This window comes from Aricia agestis, chromosome 6, assembly GCF_905147365.1.
Source record: "Aricia agestis chromosome 6, ilAriAges1.1, whole genome shotgun sequence".
In the NCBI taxonomy this organism is placed as follows: Eukaryota; Metazoa; Arthropoda; class Insecta; order Lepidoptera; family Lycaenidae; genus Aricia; species Aricia agestis.
The window spans coordinates 7,480,094-7,498,851 of record NC_056411.1 but is presented as its reverse complement, the minus strand read 5'-3'; the positions used below and the strand labels follow the sequence as shown (position 1 = coordinate 7,498,851).

The 18,758-nt window shown below is 33.9% G+C and overlaps 1 protein-coding gene across 1 annotated transcript in view; it reads right to left on the bottom strand.

Moving 5' to 3' along the window:
• LOC121727641 (Down syndrome cell adhesion molecule-like protein 1 homolog) overlaps window positions 1–18,758 on the bottom strand; it is a 193,619-nt gene that overhangs the window by 69,540 nt on the left and 105,321 nt on the right. Inside the window, exon 4 of the mRNA XM_042115580.1 lies at window positions 6,292–6,393. Coding sequence (XP_041971514.1) covers window positions 6,292–6,393 — 102 coding nt within the window. The remainder of the gene's footprint in view (window positions 1–6,291; window positions 6,394–18,758) is intronic.

The window sequence follows — 18,758 nt, the reverse complement described above, 5'->3', positions numbered from 1 at the left end:
CTAAGTTTTATTTTTTTTGTATATTTTAGCCAGTTTTGTTTTCTGGGTGTTTGAACACAGAGAAAAATCTGGCCATTTTTTTGGGTTTTTGGACGTTCTCGATAAAATTACGAAAAAAAAGAAAACATAGGGTCATGCTAATAGTGGCCATAAATATTCAGGAAAAAAATCATAACTCTACCGGCATTATCCAGGGAGGAAACAGGGGACAACGTTTGTATGGAAAAAACGGTGGTGTGGACTCCACTTAAGCGTAAAGAGGTTACAGACAAACAGACTGACAGATAGGCAACTGAGACACTTCCACGTTTATAATAATATTAGTATAGACAAGATTTAAAAACATGAATTTCTAAATTCACGAGTAATCACGAGTACGTTATTTTTCATGTCAGTTTTCCACGGATGTCAAAACCACAAGCCACAGTCAGTCTATCCTCATAATATTCTCGTTTTGACGCTTTTTCGGGTCACCGATCAGTTTATTTCCCGCAGTGCAACCGTTATCGATGTGACGTCATAATATTATTAATGGTTAGACAAACTTACCTTAAGTGAAGTTTGACCATAATTATGAGAGTCGCTGCATCCGAAGAGACTTTATAATTAACATGGTAGTCCGCCCCTAGCTTCCGGCATCGAACACTTTTCAGAGCTTCCTGAAAAAATAAAATAGATGGCGCGGCAATGGCGCCATTTCTGGAGCGGGATTTTTACCCCACCGCTACCGGTTTCTCCCCCCTTTACCTCGGAGGCTCACTGCAGATCGGTCCTCATTCTTTTTAGAGAACGTACAATTAAATGAATTACGATTTTCCAAAGACATTTTAGGGTTTTTGGGTGGGAGGGTAATAAAGTCTCTTCGGATGCAGCGACTCTCATAATTATGGTCAAACTTCACTTAAGGTAAGTTTGTCTAACCATTAATTATAAATCGTCGCTGCATCCTCGAGACTTTATAATTAACATGGTAGATGTTCAGAGTTCTTATGGAAAATCGTCATTCAAATCTTTAACACTGCAATATTAAAAATATTTATTGTAGAAATCAAATTTTTATAATAATTATTTATACCTAAATATAGCAGTGTATATAACCATAGAAGTTAGAACCAACTAAGGAAAATAATAACTAAGGAAAATAATTTCTCTGGTATTTTCCTTTTGTTTGAGATGCATATTTTATAATTGTATCAACATTCTTTTTGGTTAAAATTGTATTAGCAAATGCATTAACATTTATAGGTAAAACATAGGTAAAAGAGGTCTATTATAGAATTTACCAAAAACGAGAGATCTACCTGACCACCTTGCGACTATTCATAGTCTCAGTGGAAATGCCGCCACGACAATCTGCCGATGTAGAGTGACGCCGCCATGACGAGTGCAATGTGTCGAAAACTATCAAATGCCTTGTTGTCGTCAATATTAATCTATCAGCTTTATCTATATTTCTAAGTAATTGTGTTTTTTGTAAGTAGATTTCTAATATGAAAGCTGGACAAATTTCTTTTTTATGATTTTATAAGGAACGATTAAGTATGGTTGATTTTTATTAGGATTAGAGGTTTAATCAATTCGTCTTGGATAGGTATTTGAAAAGTGGAGTCTCATTTATTTATATTTGAAACTTTTGTAAGAGAGAGTGTCTGCATGCGTTGAGCGGTTGCCAATGTAAGTAGCGTTACTATTTTTATTATTATTATTTTGTTAATGTAAGTGATAAAAATTTCATTTGGATAACCAATTACTTACAAAATCAAGAACTAATAATATATTAGCATCCCAAGTGTTCTGATGTTTAGGAAAACATAGTAAGGATTTGAAGACACCTTTAGGTAATCTAGACTGACATAACTATCTATGCTAAACCTTTTACCTAAGATGAGAGAAAACGCCGAGCGTATGGTATTCACTCCTGAAAAACTAGATCCTAAATTTCTAATCTAAATTTTTCAGTTATAAATTGCTAATAGCTATTTGATTTGAAACATTGAAACAGTCAGAAAGCTTATTTTCAGTAAAAAAAAACGAAATTTGTGTTTATGGTGTATCGTATTGCTTAAGCGTGTTACTAGATAAAGACGAAATCATTAGATCAATTGTCTAATAAAAGTGCGTTTCTGAAAGGTGATAAAAAATATCATAATATTCTGGTATGAAATAGATAACCTTGGACGATAATATTTTTAAAAATAATGGATACCACGCCTGACTAGGCCAGTAAGGGAAGACGATAATGCCAGATGCTTGATCGTTGATTATTTAACGTACCTAAACATTTTAATATTAAAGAAAATGGAGCAAAATAGTAGAAGTAACTACTCCAGTAATTTATTGTAAAGGTGTCAATATTGTATGCGTTTTAATAAATAAGGATGTCTTTTCCATACACATACTTAATACATTTGGCATTAACACGGGAGGCAAATAAATCAATGTCTGGAAGACCAAATTTCTCAGTAAACTTGTGGTAGGCTTCAATGGACAAACTCCATTCAATATCTATATTACTGCATCTTGACTCCCTGTCTACGTCAATATTCTCTTTACAATTGATATATGATGCAAAAATTAAAAAAAAAGTGGCGTTCCTCGCACCATTGTCCATTTCTAAATTAGCTGTGCTTCATTATTAAGATGTTCGTACTACACTCCTCCCATTCTGTTGATGTAGGAGATTGTAGTCCATATTATTATCAATTCTCAAGAGAATTTCTTTAATATACAAGGAATCTGCAAAACATTTTAATCATTTTAATGATTTATTTAAGACTGTCCGTAACTTTAATAAATTCATAATTATGATATTGTGACTCTCCTTCGTTCCAAAACTCGTTTGATGTTTGCCCATCGCAAGCTATTCCCCATCATGTGAGGGAAGCATCCGAGAATATTTAATATGATATTGCTCATAGCAAAGAGGTTTGAAAGTAGTCAATATAAGTAATATTGTTTTGCCACCATAAAAAGTGTGACTTCAACGCTGGTAGTAATGACATTACTTTTTCATAGTAATTATCATTTGATGTTCTAAGAGCCAACAATTTCTCTCTTCCAAACCGCTTCCTGAATAATTGTATACTTAGTTATCTATAATCCGTCAACCATAAGAAGTCAGTAGGCCTAAAAACTTTGCAAAGTCTCTAATAAATATCGAATTTATATATATTTTTTTTTTTTACTAATTAAGCCTAAAATTTCAAGTATTTTATTATGGGGTACCTAATTCCAAAGTAATTTATCTGTATTTATTTTGAAACCTAAAAATCTTTTCCTTGTACTCAGAAATATGTCACTTTTCTGTTCATTGATTACAAAGTCTATTTTTTTAAATAAAATTATAATTTCATTAATGTTATCATTGTATGAATAATTGTAAGAATTGTCTACACATAATATGTCATCTAAATAATATACTAGACGATGGCTCCGGTTTCTTAAGTAAGTTATGACAGGTTTCATAAGACGTTTCGCAAACACGAATGGTGCAGAACACAGAAATAAATCAGCAGAACCCAGACCAAAGGACCAGCATTGAAATTCATAGGTCAAAAAATCCAAATCTAGAAACTTTCTGCTCGATTTGTGTATGGGAATACAAAAATAAGCTTCTTCAAATTAACATATTTTGTAACGTCTAGTTACTAGTCGTCGTCGTCTAGTTAGCTACTAACTTGATAGCAGTTCTAATGTCCTCCATTTTAAGGGACTAGTCTTTATAAATAAATTTAGCTTTTTAAAATTCAGAACAAATTTGTAAATTCCATCCTCCTTAGGAATGAGAAAGATTTCAGAAATAAATTGTCCAGGAACATCCTGACATTCAGAAACAGCGCCTAACAATTGCAATAATCTAGTGATTTCATCATTCATGTGAATTACCACCTTCATTGGCCGAAAAAGATTAATGCGGCTCGTAGAAGTGTGTTACGCAATGAGAAAAAGGAACCATATAATATCCAGATACACACTCGAGAACGACAGGGTCGTTAGTGAGTTTGAAGTTATTACAATAATGTTGCAGTCTTGCTAAAACAGTTACCTCTAGCTCCTGTGGTTCCGTCTGTATGGCCCGTTTCGATTGGTGTGCGCCGTCGCAGTGCGCGGCCATTTGCGCGTCCAAGCTGGCTCCGTATTCCCGGGCCCACTCCCCCTTGTTATTTGGGTGGGCCCCGAGAGCCTACCGGCCTGTTAGGCAGCGGTTGATCAAGCTGACATGACGATGTAGAAGGTTGTTGTGGATCATAAGGCTTTTTAAACTTAATCTGTAGACCCGTACGTTCTGCCATTTTAGTAGCCTTGATGCAAGATACCATTACGGTAACGAGTTAATAAAATATATAAATAAAAACGGTCTTACCAGCAATGTCCGCAATACACTGTCCAAAATGACTTTGTGCCTTTTTCCAATCGTTTTTTCAATTCAAACTGAATCGATTAAAACTCAAGTCAGATCCGGACCAAGAACTGGAGCTTTTAATAGGGTTAAATTTTTAGGTATATGGATGTTTTCCATTCATTTTTGCATACACTCCTTAATTAGGAGTCCACAACAAACTGGTCCCCAACGTTCAGAGATCTCATCCCTGATCTTCGGCGCAAAAACTTCCACTTTGTTTTTCAAAGAACCCAAAGCTTCTAAAATATCACTCGATAAAGATGGGATGGGTTCGACCGTATTGGGCACTGAGTCTGTCACCCTGAGAGGTTGACACAGATGAATTATTATTTAGTAGCTCCAGTAGAGCGTCATGTTAATTAAATCAATTCCGGTTGCATCAGTTTCAAACGGTATACGCACAACGGATCGAACACTCCGATTGAATGAAATTAAACACTCGCATTCACTATCAATCTGAAAGACTGAAAAATAAAACTTTATCATCCCCTAAAAAGGGGTAGCCCATTGGTATATATGGTCAAGATCGCATCAAGACTCTTTAAATATACCTTTGAAAAGGGTATGTGCGGCCATGATCGCATCATGACTCTCTAAACATACCTTTGAAAAGAGTAAGTGTGGCCATGATCGCATCATGACTCTCTAAACATACTCGTACATATTTTGTTTTTATTTTATATTATTTAGTATATTAGTTTAGGGTATTTTCGAAAGATTGCCCATATTCACTTTAATACTCCGGATGAATTCCGATTTTTAGTTCTTATAACAATAATAATTGGCGGTAGGTAAAGATAAACATCCTAAAAATAAAACTGTATAAAAAACAGATCATTCGTTTTTTCAAACGACGTTCCAAGCAACGAATTTTGCTCATTTCTTCCTATAATTTACAGAGTTTTCGCTTATCCTTGATATTTAAAATTACTATGCACTTATATTCACTTAAAAACACTTTAATAAATTATTAAGTTATTTCACTGTTCACTTCACAAAATTAAAACACTATAACCTAGTTAGAGATGTTTCGATGCCCGAACACTAGAAACGAATGAGGACCGATCTGCAGTGAGCCTCCGAGGTAAAGGGAGGAGAAACCGGTAGCGGTGGGGTAAAAATCCCGCTCCAGAAATGGCGCCATTGCCGCGCCATCTATTTTATTTTTTCAGGAAGCTCTGAAAAGTGTTCGATGCCGGAAGCTAGGGGCGGACTACCATGTTAATTATAAAGTCTCGAGGATGCAGCGACGATTTATAATAAATATTATATTCAATGTTGTTGTTGTTATGAATTCCCAACTATTTGTGATAATTACAAATGTGTAAAAGATATTGGTGTGCAAAATTAACGCTTGATAAATTTAATCACGGATATAACGTTGCGATTGAGTAATTAATTTGTACATTAATAGTCATTATCATGATCACCCTAACTACAGGGGTGTTACAAAAGTGTTTCAGCATGGTTCAGAAATTTCATCCAAGACGACGTCTGTTTGGTCTGATAGTATTATAGAAAATTCTCTTGTCACGGTGTTTGTTACCAAGGTCCTCCGAAACGGCTTGACCAATTTTTATAAGATTTTGTGTTCTTTTTAAGTACCTGAATCAAAAAGTTGGCCAAATTTCGTATTTGCCGTACAACATACATAATGTACGGCGACGCGACGTTTGCCGGGTGAGCTAGATAGATTCCTTTCAGAAAATAAAAGTTACATCCATTGTAAGCGTAAAAGGGAGTAAATTCGCATGAAACTAAAAAGGTCGAAAACGCACCTGCAACTCTTCTGATGTTGTGTCCATGGGCGACGGTAGGTACTTTCCATTAGTTAGGTGATACGTTTGCTTCTTTTTATAAAAAAATGCATTCAGCTACTGCCTACTTACCTCTGAATGTTGGAGATGAATCGCTTGAAATCTCTGGTCTGAACTGTACGTCGTCAGGCCTACTGTAAGTAGATGATAGTCTTTTCTTCTTATCCATGATATCTGCAACAAGAGAAATAATTATGTAAGTATTGAATTTTCTAATACACTTGTAGTTTAATTGTTTTCAAAAGGCATAGCTTAAAAATCATGGCTTTAAGAGGATACCACAGCGGCTAGAGAAATGAAAAAAAAGTACGTGTAATATCTATAGCTGTCTCCCTTACCTCAAGCCTATACCGCAGAACGCGATAGAGACAACTGCAGAAAATCCAGAAAATCAACGATTCGTTGTCCCCTGATTCCTTCTTGTTAAATATATAATATAATATCAAAATAATAGGTTTATACCTAAGTAATAGCAACACCTTATATCTATGGTCCATATTATTTATCTGTACTTAGTCTTTGTCTATGTCAAGATCTTATAAAAAATAAAATGACAGTTGTCTGTAACCGAGCACCGTGGTTGTTTCATTAGGTTATGCGCTCAGTTCGTTTTTCGATAAAAATAGTGAAAATACGTCGCGAAAATGGCAGGAAGTTATATTGTAAATGTTCCGAAGTTACGGGGACGTGAAAATTACGATGAGTGGGCATTCGCAGCAGAAAACTTCTTGATTTTGGAAGGCGTCGACATCAACGCGAAGGAAGATGCCGGCAATGGCGGCGACATAGTAAGCGGCGTTGAAAATCAAAAAGCTAAAGCAAAATTAGTGATGACAATAGACTCGTCGTTGTACGTGCATATCAAGAATGAGAAAACTGCTGTTGATGTGTGGAAGAAACTAAAGTCTTTATTTGACGACTCCGGATTCACACGCAAAATTAGCCTGCTGAGAAATTTAATTTCTATTCGTCTCGAGAACAGCGAGTCGATGACGGCTTATGTTACACAGCTCATCGATACAGCGCAAAAGCTCAAAGGAACCGGATTCAATATAAATGATGAGTGGATCGGGTCGCTATTATTGGCGGGTTTACCCGAAAAATTTTCGCCCATGATAATGGCTATCGAGCATTCGGGTTTGGACATTTCAGCCGACGCCATTAAAACAAAGCTCTTGGATATGAGCGATGTTGGCAGCACTGAGTCAGAAGGCGCGTTTTTAACGTCAAAAAGTTGGCAGCGACATCGACAAAAGTATAAAGTTGGCAGTACTAAAGAAACGTCATCTCGGCCTGTCACTGTCAAAGTCATTAAATGCTATAGATGTAAAAAGAACGGCCACTACAAAAACCAATGTCCAGAAAACAAGGAAAAACAAGTAAATGTTTTTAGTGCAGTATTTCTGAATGGCAGTTTTAAAAAAGAGGAGTGGTATATCGACTCCGGCGCGAGTAGCCATATCGTAAGTAGCCAAGAAAACATAAATAATGCGACATACAATATAACCACGAAGGAGATTATAGTTGCAAATAAGGCGACTATGCCTGTGTTGTGCTCAGGAGATACAAAGATTACAACTGTTGTAAACAACAAGGAATACAATATTGTTGTTAAGAATGTGTTATGTATTCCCAATGCTACCACGAATTTACTGTCTGTCAGTCAGCTGATCGAGCATGGTAACAAAGTCAGTTTCCAGCGTGAAAGTTGTTACATTAGGAATCAGCAGAATGAACTGATTGGTATAGCACAGTTAGTGAATGGGGTATACAAGTTAAACACAAGGTCAGCATGTTTGTTCGCAGCCTCAGCGACAAAGACCTCAGATATTATATGGCATAGGAGACTTGGCCATATTAATAGCAGAGACATGAATGACATGAAAAATAATGCTGTTGAAGGTTTGGATTATGAAAAAAGAACAGAAATCAGCAAGTCAAACTGCACAGTGTGTTGTCAAGGAAAACAGACTAGATTGCCGTTTCCGCATAGCAGTCACAGGAGCGAGCATGTCCTCGATGTGATACATGCAGATGTATGTGGACCAATGGAGACTAAATCATTGGGTTTGTCTAGGTATTTCCTGTTATTTGTGGATGACCATAGCAAAATGTCATTTGTCTATTTCATGCGATGCAAGAGTGAAGTTTACTCTCTTTTCAAAGATTTTAAAGCCAGAGTTGAAAAGCAGACAAATCGCAGTATAAAAGTTTTAAGAACAGATAATGGCACAGAATTTTGTTCAAATGAAATGGAAAAATATTTGAAACAATGTGGCATAATTCATCAACGAACCAACCCTTATACCCCGGAACAGAATGGTGTGTCCGAAAGATTCAATCGCACGATTGTGGAACGAGCCAGATGCTTACTCTTTGACGCAAAGTTCGAGAAAAAATTTTGGGCTGAAGCGGTGCATACAGCGGTTTATTTAAAAAATAGGTCAATAGCCTCAGGACTTAACCAAAAAACTCCTTATGAACTTTGGAATGGCCGTAAACCAAATGTCAGCCATATAAGAGTATTTGGAAGCACGGTAATGGCCCATATACCTAAACAAAAAAGACTCAAGTGGGATAAGAAAGCAGAAAAGCATTATTTGGTTGGATATGATGAAAATGTAAAAGGTTACCGGCTTTACAACCCCAGAACTCATAAGATTATAACAAGCAGGGATGTTACTATCATTGAGCGAGATAGTCCAGAAATAATACAAGCTGTAATAAATGAAAATAACATGTCATTGTCTGACAGCCCTCATCAGCTTAGAGATTCTGATAGCTCAGACTCTGAACTTTCAAAAAGAACAGTGAAGAGTAAAAATGATGACAGTACCTACATAGAAGAAGTCGAATTGAATGATAGTTCTTCAGATGAATTTTTTGACAGTATTCCATTGAAGGAGTTAAAAAATTTACAGAGTGACAAACCTGAAAAGGAAGTAAGAGAAAGAAAAAAGCCTGACAGGTATGGTTACAGCAATGTATGTATGAAAGCAGGTACAGATCCATGTGGAGATCAGATGATAACCTATGAGGAGGCTTTAAATGGGGAAGAATCAAAGGAATGGTGTAAAGCTATGCAGGAGGAGCTGCAGTCATTCGCTGAAAATGAAGCTTGGGAAGTGGTGGATAGGCCAACGCAAGCTACAGTGGTAAAGTGTAAGTGGGTGTTTAAGAAAAAGATGGACAGTGACAATAATGTGAGATATCGTGCTCGGCTAGTTGCCAAGGGTTTCACGCAGAAAGCAGGTATTGACTATACAGAAACTTTCTCTCCAGTGGTGCGTTATTCAACTATTAGACTATTATTTGCGTTAAGTGTTAAATATAGCTTTGATATAACTCACCTCGATGTAACCACTGCATTTTTAAATGGATATTTAAATGAAGAGGTGTACATGTGTTTGCCCGAGAATTTTAATTGTGACGGGGAAAATAAAGTCTTAAAATTAAAAAGGGCAATCTATGGATTGAAACAATCAGCTAGGGCGTGGTATGAGCGTGTAGATGATTGTTTACAATCTATGGGATATAAAAAGTCTGTGTATGAACCTTGTTTATTTTTCAAACAAACTAATACTGGTAGAACATATGTAGCTCTGTTTGTAGACGATTTCTTTATATTCTCTGATTGTAAAAAAGAAACTGAATGTCTTAAAATAGAATTAAAATCTAGATTTAAATTAAAAGATTTGGGAGACATTAGACAGTGCTTGGGCATGAGGGTCAGACGAAATGAAAATGAAATATTTGTAGACCAGGAACAATTTGTTGATCATTTGTTAAATAAATTTAATATGAAAAATTGTAAACCTGTTAGTACACCTATGGAGGTAAATCTAAAACTTAAAAAGGAAAATAGTTGTACTCAGTATCCTTACCAGCAATTAATTGGAAGTTTACTATATTTATCCATGTTGACCCGTCCTGATATATTTTATTCTGTCTGTTACTTAAGCCAGTTTAATAGTAATTATAATAAAACACACTGGAATCATGCAAAACGCATCCTGAAATATTTACATAAAACAAAACATTTTGGTTTAAAATATGTGAAAGATGAACATGATCTTATAGGGTATGCCGATGCTGATTGGGCATCAGATTGTGTAGACCGTAAGTCTTATACAGGATTTATGTTTAAGATGTCTGGAAGTGTAATTTCCTTTGAGTGTAAAAAACAATTAACAATAGCTTTGTCCAGTACAGAAGCTGAATACATGGCACTGTGTGAGGCAAGTAAAGAAGCCATTTACTTGAGAAATTTGTTGTTAGAATTAAAATGTAGAGATGAGTCACCTATATTGTTATATAATGATAACCAAAGTGCACAATTGTTAACAAAACATAGTGTGTTTCATAAAAGAAGCAAGCATATCGATATTCGATTTCATTTTGTTAGAACAGCCGTTGAAAATAATTGTGTTGTAATAAAGTACCTAAATACAAATGATATGCCTGCAGATATATTTACTAAGGCTTTATGTAGCCCAAAACATTATAATTTTTTGGAACAGCTAGGTGTTGCTCAGTTGTGAATTTAAATTTATTGTATGCTGTGTTTAGACTTAGAATAATTAGTCTGTATGTGCATTATTTTGATAAGGGAGGGTGTTAAATATATAATATAATATCAAAATAATAGGTTTATACCTAAGTAATAGCAACACCTTATATCTATGGTCCATATTATTTATCTGTACTTAGTCTTTGTCTATGTCAAGATCTTATAAAAAATAAAATGACAGTTGTCTGTAACCGAGCACCGTGGTTGTTTCATTACTTCTCCAAAACTTAACCGATTTAAGTACTTTTTTCATTAAAGATTAAAAAAAGGCTTGAGCTGTGTTCCTATGTTTTGCTTTTTTGTATAATCTATCCAAATCTATTTTCTGGACGTTTGAACACAGTGGAAAATTTGGCCATTTTTTTGGGTTTTTGAACGTTCATATCTTATTTAATAATTAAATTATGAAAAAAAAGAAAACATAGGGACATTGTATTAGTGGCCGTAGATATTCAGGAAAAAAATTATAACTCTACTAGCATTATCCAGGGAGGAAACAGGGGACAACGTTTGTATGGAAAAAATGGCGGTGTGGAATCCTCTTAAGTATCGAATCAAAATAGATACTTCCGCAATCCATACTAATTTTATGAATGCAAAAGTGTCTCTACCTATGTGTCTGTCTGTTACCTCTTCACGCCAAAACCGCTGAAACGACTTTACTGCAGTTTGGTATGGAGATACTGTGGTTCCATGCAAAGTACCTACATGGGATACTTTTTATCCCTGAAAAATGTACGGTTCTTTCGCGTGAAACTAATTATGGCGCAACGGAGTTGCGAGCATTATCCGCACTAATATTATAAATGCGAAAGTGTGTCTGTCTGTCTGTTACCTCTTCACGCCCAAACCGCTGAACCGATTTTGCTGAAATTTGGTATTGTGGAATGGGCATACTTTGGGTCTCGGGAAAGGACATAGGACTAGGTTCCCCCGCGTGAAACTAATTATGGCGCAAGGGAATTGCGGGCGTCATCTAGTCTAGTTTAAATGCGGAAATGTGTCTGTTATATTTTTTCGCATAAACAGCTGGTATTTTTTTTAACTTTGAATAGGTTCCTTTACGTTTCGATTTTGATGGAAGATAATTTGCAGATATTTTGTGTTCCGGGAAAACAAATGGGAAAGCTCTTACACCGAAAAGAGTACCCCTGTAAACGAATTTCAAAAGGCCTTGTAAAATATAATATCTTGTTTACTTTGAATATCTTCAATCTCATCAGACTTTTAGGCTGCCTTTCCACCAGAGCTGAGCGGAGCTGTGTTGCGAGGAATGTGTTTTTGAGAACCAATAGAATCGCTTCATTGACATGACTTTGCCATGACATCGCTCAGCGCGGCGATGCTATTGGTTCTCAAAAACACATTCCTCGCAACACAGCTCTACTCAGCTCTGGTGGAAACGCAGCCTTAGGCTGGATTTATAATATGCGTCCGCCCGAGTTTGTCATCAGCTCGCGGTGTACCCGGGCATTTTCAAAAAAATGTGTACCCCTGGTTTTTACCTTGTCCCTTGACTTCGCTACAGATTATTTGTAAAAAATTACATACTAACATTTTGTAATTTTAATGTAGGAGCAAAAACAAGTTTTCTTTTATTAAAATACATTCACGTTTGTATAAAATTTTATTTAGTATGAGATTTATAAGGGTTTTTAAGTACCGAAACCTATTAAATTCACCTGTCCCCTTCCCAGAAGTTGTAACAAAATCTTTAATAACTATTTTTTTTCTTAAAGTAAGTTACTTAAAAAACATATGTTAGATTCCTAAATACTTAATGTATCAATTGAATGTCTTGTTATTGAAAAATCTAACATAATTTACCTACAAATTAATTAAAATTATAATCATGAAAAAACAACCCGGCCGGAATGTTCGGTTTAGTGACCGTTTTTTTTAGTTTTATAAACATACTACAAAAATATTTTCGGCACTAAATGATAGCACTATATTTCATTGTACATCGAGAAACTTCAATTTGAATTTAGTAGTTAAAAATCTGCTACAAGACGCGGACGCAGGTTGGATGGTTCTTCAGGAACGGTTTATTTGTTCAGATAAGTGACCATATTTTGTAAGCATTATTATACTTTCTCCAACTGTTTTTACTGTTGACACGTTGCAAAATTAGCTTAGTATTTAGTAAAAAAAATGAAATTGTGATAACTATTATCGGTTATTTACAAACACTTTAAAAGTAAAAGAAAGTAATATTACGTGACTTCCGACTTGTGACTTTTCGTGTGGTCACATATAATGGAACGGACAAGTCACAACAGGCGGAAAGCATAAGGCTTAGTTCACATTTTAAATAAATTATTTTTTTATTCACAGATTTTATTAAGAAAATTGGTGATTTTTAAACTGGTACGATTAACGTACAAATATATTTTTTATTACTTATGTGTTAAGGTGACGCCGCGTTAAAGTAAAAAACCGTTTTGGATATGTTTTAGATTGCTAGTTTTCTTTGCATCTAGACATCGGATTATATGCATTGCATACTTGCATATGCAAATGCATATTATAATGTCACTTTTTAGGCGATAGTGCATATTTTGTCAATTTTGCATATTTCGGTAGTTTAACTTCTATGGGCATTAAGATGGCAATCGAAAAATGTTGGTAGACAATTATTATTGGCGTATAATAAATAAATAAAAACTAAAAAGGCTTTATTTCAAGAAATTAATAATTTTGATTTTATGAAATTATAAAAATTGGCGCTTTTATTAATGTCACTACCGGAAAAGTCTTAAAAATAATAATAAATTTTAATATTAAGTTACTTTTGATTGATTGATTAAATACTGACAATGAACTTTAATTTCTTAGCTTTAGTCATTGCTGAGAAAAATCGATATCGCTACAGCCAAATTATAAAGGCGTCGACTTTACTTAACAATAACAAATATACTATTTAAAATTTAAGTACCTAAAAGTTTTATTTTTTTTTAATAATTTTGATTTTATTTCCACTACTTTTCTATCAGTAAAGTTGAAAATCATTTTGTGTCGTTGATATTTGCAGATTTATAATAACTAGACATCAGATTATATGCATTTGCATACTTGCATATGCAAATGCATATAATGTCACTTTTTAGGCGATAGTGCATATTATGGCAATTTTTCGTTGATAGTGCATATTTCGGTAGTTTAACTTCCATGGGCATTAAGATTGCAATCGGAAAATGTTGGTAGGAAATTATTATTGGCGTATAATAAATAAATAAAAAGTCTTTATTTCAAGAAATTAAAAATCCTGGATTTTATGAAATTATAAAAATTGGCGCTTTTATTAATGTCACTACCGGAAAAGTCTTCAAAAAAATAATAAATTTTAATATTAAGTGACTTTTAATTGTGCATATTTTGTGCATATTTCGACCATTTTTCGTGTATATTTGCATGGATATTTCGGCACTTTGATCGTGCATATAATCCGATGTCATTAATAACTTAGGAATTCGTAGACATGTGAACACATCTTTATGATTATGAGATGTTCGTCCCTCTAATTAATGAAGTTAAATCTATGAAATCAAAGAATTTTTTACTTTTATAAGTAGTGCAACAATAAAAATGTTTAAATAAAAGGTTTTTGTGTTATAAAAACTTCTTTATATATGTTAAATATTACTTACTCATGTAAAAAAATGAAAAATAACCTAGTGGATAGGTCACATAGTCACACTATGGATTAAAAATAATTGCTACTCTTGTTGATCCTTGAAATTATCAAATTTTTTTTTAATAAACAATTAAATATGCATTTCATTAGATTAAATTAACGAAGAAATCCATGTATTGCTGTATTTTTTTGTATTAAATTATATTTTACATTTAGTCGCACAATGGAATCTGTTTCGTCGAAAATTCGATTTTGTTTCAATAATATCAGAATAATATAACGTTTTCAGCGTTCTTTTTAACTTATTCCATTAGTTCAATATTTTTCCTTGTATATGACATTCAAATAAAGGTAAATAAATAACCTTAAAAAATATAGACATATTTTTGCAAGGGTACACGTTTTTTTGAAAATGCCCACCCGCCAAACCGCGCGTTCGGGCGGACGCATAATATTATAAATCCAGCCTTAAATTAGAGTATAATTTAATCCATTGGTCACAAATCACACGACGCTCCTGTTCTTATCGTTCTGTTACTCATCCTTTATAAATAATGTATGAATGTCGACGAAAAGGTCTTGTTAGCATTAAACGTCGGAAACCTATAGAGCACGCCGGACTTCCACCCCGAGTGTTACATAAGCTGAATAGTTATTACTTTTCGGAGAATATTTTGTTTTTACTAATAATATTAGTACTATCGTGCTTTGGTCAACACCGCGAGGGAATAAAAAATAATATTATATTAAGCGTCAAAAGTATATACCGTCTGTTGGACCTTAAGTTAATTTTTAACTTTAATTTTGTAATTATGTCTATTGTCTGTCTATAAGTGTCCTCCGTGGTCTAGTGGTATAGAGCGCGGCTCTTGACTCGGAGGTCCTGGGTTCGATTCCCGCGTTGGAAACATGTTATTTCAAAGTTTGGTTAGGACAATGCAAGCTGATCACCTGATTGTCTGACAAGTAAGATGAGCCATGCGTCGGATGGGCATGTAAAAAGTCAGTCCTGCACCTGATCTCTCGCCGGTCGTCCGTCCCACTGGGTTATGAGAGTAAAGGAATAGAGAGTGCTCTTGTGTACTGCACACACACTTGGGCACTATAAAATTACTCCTGCGTAGCTGGCCTGGTTTCAATGAAACCGGCCACCGTCACCGAAACCGGCGTGGGAGCTATTATTATTATAATAAGTGTCTAAACACACTATGCCGAATTTCCGCGGCGGGAGTTCGGCTTGATTCCTCCTGCAATGTATTTTAATTTACCGATGACCCACCATGCCGAAATTCCGTCGCATTATATTGTATACGTTTGACATTGCTGACATAATCATGCGAAACTTCCGCCGCGGAACTTCGGCATATAGTACAGTTAATGAAGGTAAAAATCAGGCACAACCTCCGATTTCGTTGAACCTCCATCGATTTGGATGAAATTTTGGAATTGAGTATGTTTTACCCTCTACTTCAAAAGTGACATACGCTCGTATTGCGCTTTTTGCATTTTAGGGGTGAAATTCACCCCTTTTTCAAAAAGGAGGAAAAATGCAGATCTAACCATTCTGGCTTTAGTAATTGTGTTTAATTAGATAAAATAAACGTTTTTTCAATATTTTTATGCCTGACTCATGATTCTAATAAATTTTTAACCCTTTTAACAACCACCCGTTAAATGAAAAACTATGAAAAAATCGTTTTTTGTATTTCTGAGTTTCTAAATATTACATACAGGGTTTGTTTCATATTTATGATATAATTTTTGGTTGACGATGAAATTTCAACACTTACAAACTACTCTCCTGATGCAAAATCACTGTAAAACTATTGGTTAAAAAACTTAAGCCTATTAAATTATTGTACACGAGAGAAGTAAAATCTTATTTACTAAGTATCATGTATTGTAGGTATTAAAATAATAATTATTGCGAAAATTTTTATCCTTAAAAACTACGGCTTGTCTTAATAATAGTTCTAACTTTTTTATCAGCTAGTTAAACCTGATTTTTGATTATAAGATAAATTAACGTTTGGATGGAACGTTAATTTATCTTATAATTAAATAGTATTTTAAAAAGATAAAACCGACTTCAAAATTGTACGAAATTGAGAATTAAAATTGCCTTATCTCAAAAACTACTGAACCGATTTTGGTGAAACTTGTAGTGTTCCCTAAGTTGAATAACACCCAGTACAACAAAAAAATAATTACTTAAATCGGACTTGTAGTTCCGGAGATATGCGAACACAAACAAAAACATACACACATTTTAAATTTTGCACATTTGTTCAGACACTGAAATAGACTAACATATACAAAAACTGGGCAATTCTGGAAATATTACATACATACGCGTCGAATTGATAACCTCCTTTTTTGAAGTCGGTTAAAAAATAAACACATTTTTATTCTAGTTCATCACAGCTCTCAGCTGAGCCGTTACCCAAAGGGTAAGAACGGGACAATATTACTAAGACATCGATGTCTGTCCGTTTGTCCATCTGTCTGTGTGTCTCCAGGCTGTAACTCAAGAACCGCTATAGCTAGAATTCTGAAATTTCCACAGATTATGTATATCTGTTGCCGCAGGCCGCTATAACAACAAATACTAAAAACAAACTAAGTAAATTAAATATTTAAGGGGGCTCCCATACAACCCACGTTATTTTTTTGCAACTTTTGCTCGATATCAGTAACGGCAACACAGGCACTTGAAATATTCACGACATACTCAGTTGTATTTGAACTTTAATAATTATTAATATATTTAAATTAATTAAATAATTAAGGGGGGCTCCCATACAAAAAAAAACCACACAATTTTCAGCCAATTTTTTGCTCTATTGAGGTACGGAACCATTCGTGCGCGAGTCTAACTTGCACTTGGCCGATTTTTTATTTTTGGGTTGTCTATTGTTTTCCCACTGATATGAAAGTAATAGCAGGTTATCCCCTTTCTATCGAATCTCACTAACCTAGTGGGGCTTTTGAGAGTAACGGAAGAGAGAAGGCTCTAGTATACTGCGCACACACTTGAGCACTGTAAAATTATTCCTGCCTATCACCAAAACCGGTGTGGAGATATTTTAATTGTTATAATTTAGAAAATATACTAAAATATTCAATAGACCACGTCATCATCGAAAGCCCCACCACTTTTTCCAGTAAATGTTTACCATTTCTTTCACTTTTTCCGTCATGAAAAGACACATACACGTACCCATACATGACGTGTATTTAATTTAGTACCTATTGACACGTTTTCCTACAATTTAAGAATACCAAATCTCGGCTTGAAATTTTTTTCAAAAAATAATTTATTTGTTTTATTACCATAGATCACTTAATTTTTTAGTTATCAGGTTCATTTAAAAAAACATTTTAAAGGTAATTTCAAGAGCTTTGAGCTCATGCTAAGAAACTCTTTTTAAAGCCCTTAATTTTTAAAATAAAAAGGGTTAATAAGTGCTGGTTACGTGGTTATCGCAGTAAAAGTTAGGCTTTATACGTCTCTATCTTTGTTATTTTTCATCCTACAAAAATAAAAAGGAAATTAAAAGCTTTTTTAGAAAACGAACTCAAATTTTGTTTTTATATTTTTTTACGAATATCCAATATTTTAAAAGTTATATCCAAAAGAAAATGCAATTTACGAAAATTTGAAAAATTAAAATTTTATGAAATCATCTTTTTTTTCAAAAGTAAGCATTCTAAAGCAGGTTAATTTTAGGTCATAACTTATGCTAAAGTAAAGAAAAGCCTTTAGGGATAACCATAAATTTGAAATATTGTAGAAATGGTGAACGTTTTATTTTTCGTTTTTTCCAAAAAAAATCGAACGTGTCATCTTATTTTTATCATAACTTGCTCAATTTTAATTCTATTAACTTTTTACAGTACTCAATAGAAAGGTAATTTTAAATACGTTAAAGTTTTCAGGAAGTATATGTCATAAAATGCATCAATTTTCCGTTATTTGTGTATGAATGTTTAGATTAATGTACTCGCCGAAAAAAAGTATACATATAATCACCTATATTTCACTTTAAATTAAAATTAGAAGTTTATAAAAATTAGGCATTTATTTGTTATTTTATTGAATTTAATTTAGGTTATAACACATTTTTGTAAAAACGTATAGATTTTGAGTCATTTATAAAAAACCGTTTTAAAACATGTAGTTTTATCTCGAAAAATCACAATTTTCGATCTTTAATTACTCAGAAAGTATTGATTTATTCCAAAAACTTTATAAAACAAATTTTACTTAAAATTTGTCTGTTTATCGATTTTTGCGGTTTTTTTTATTTAAAAATATTTCACCCCCAAGAA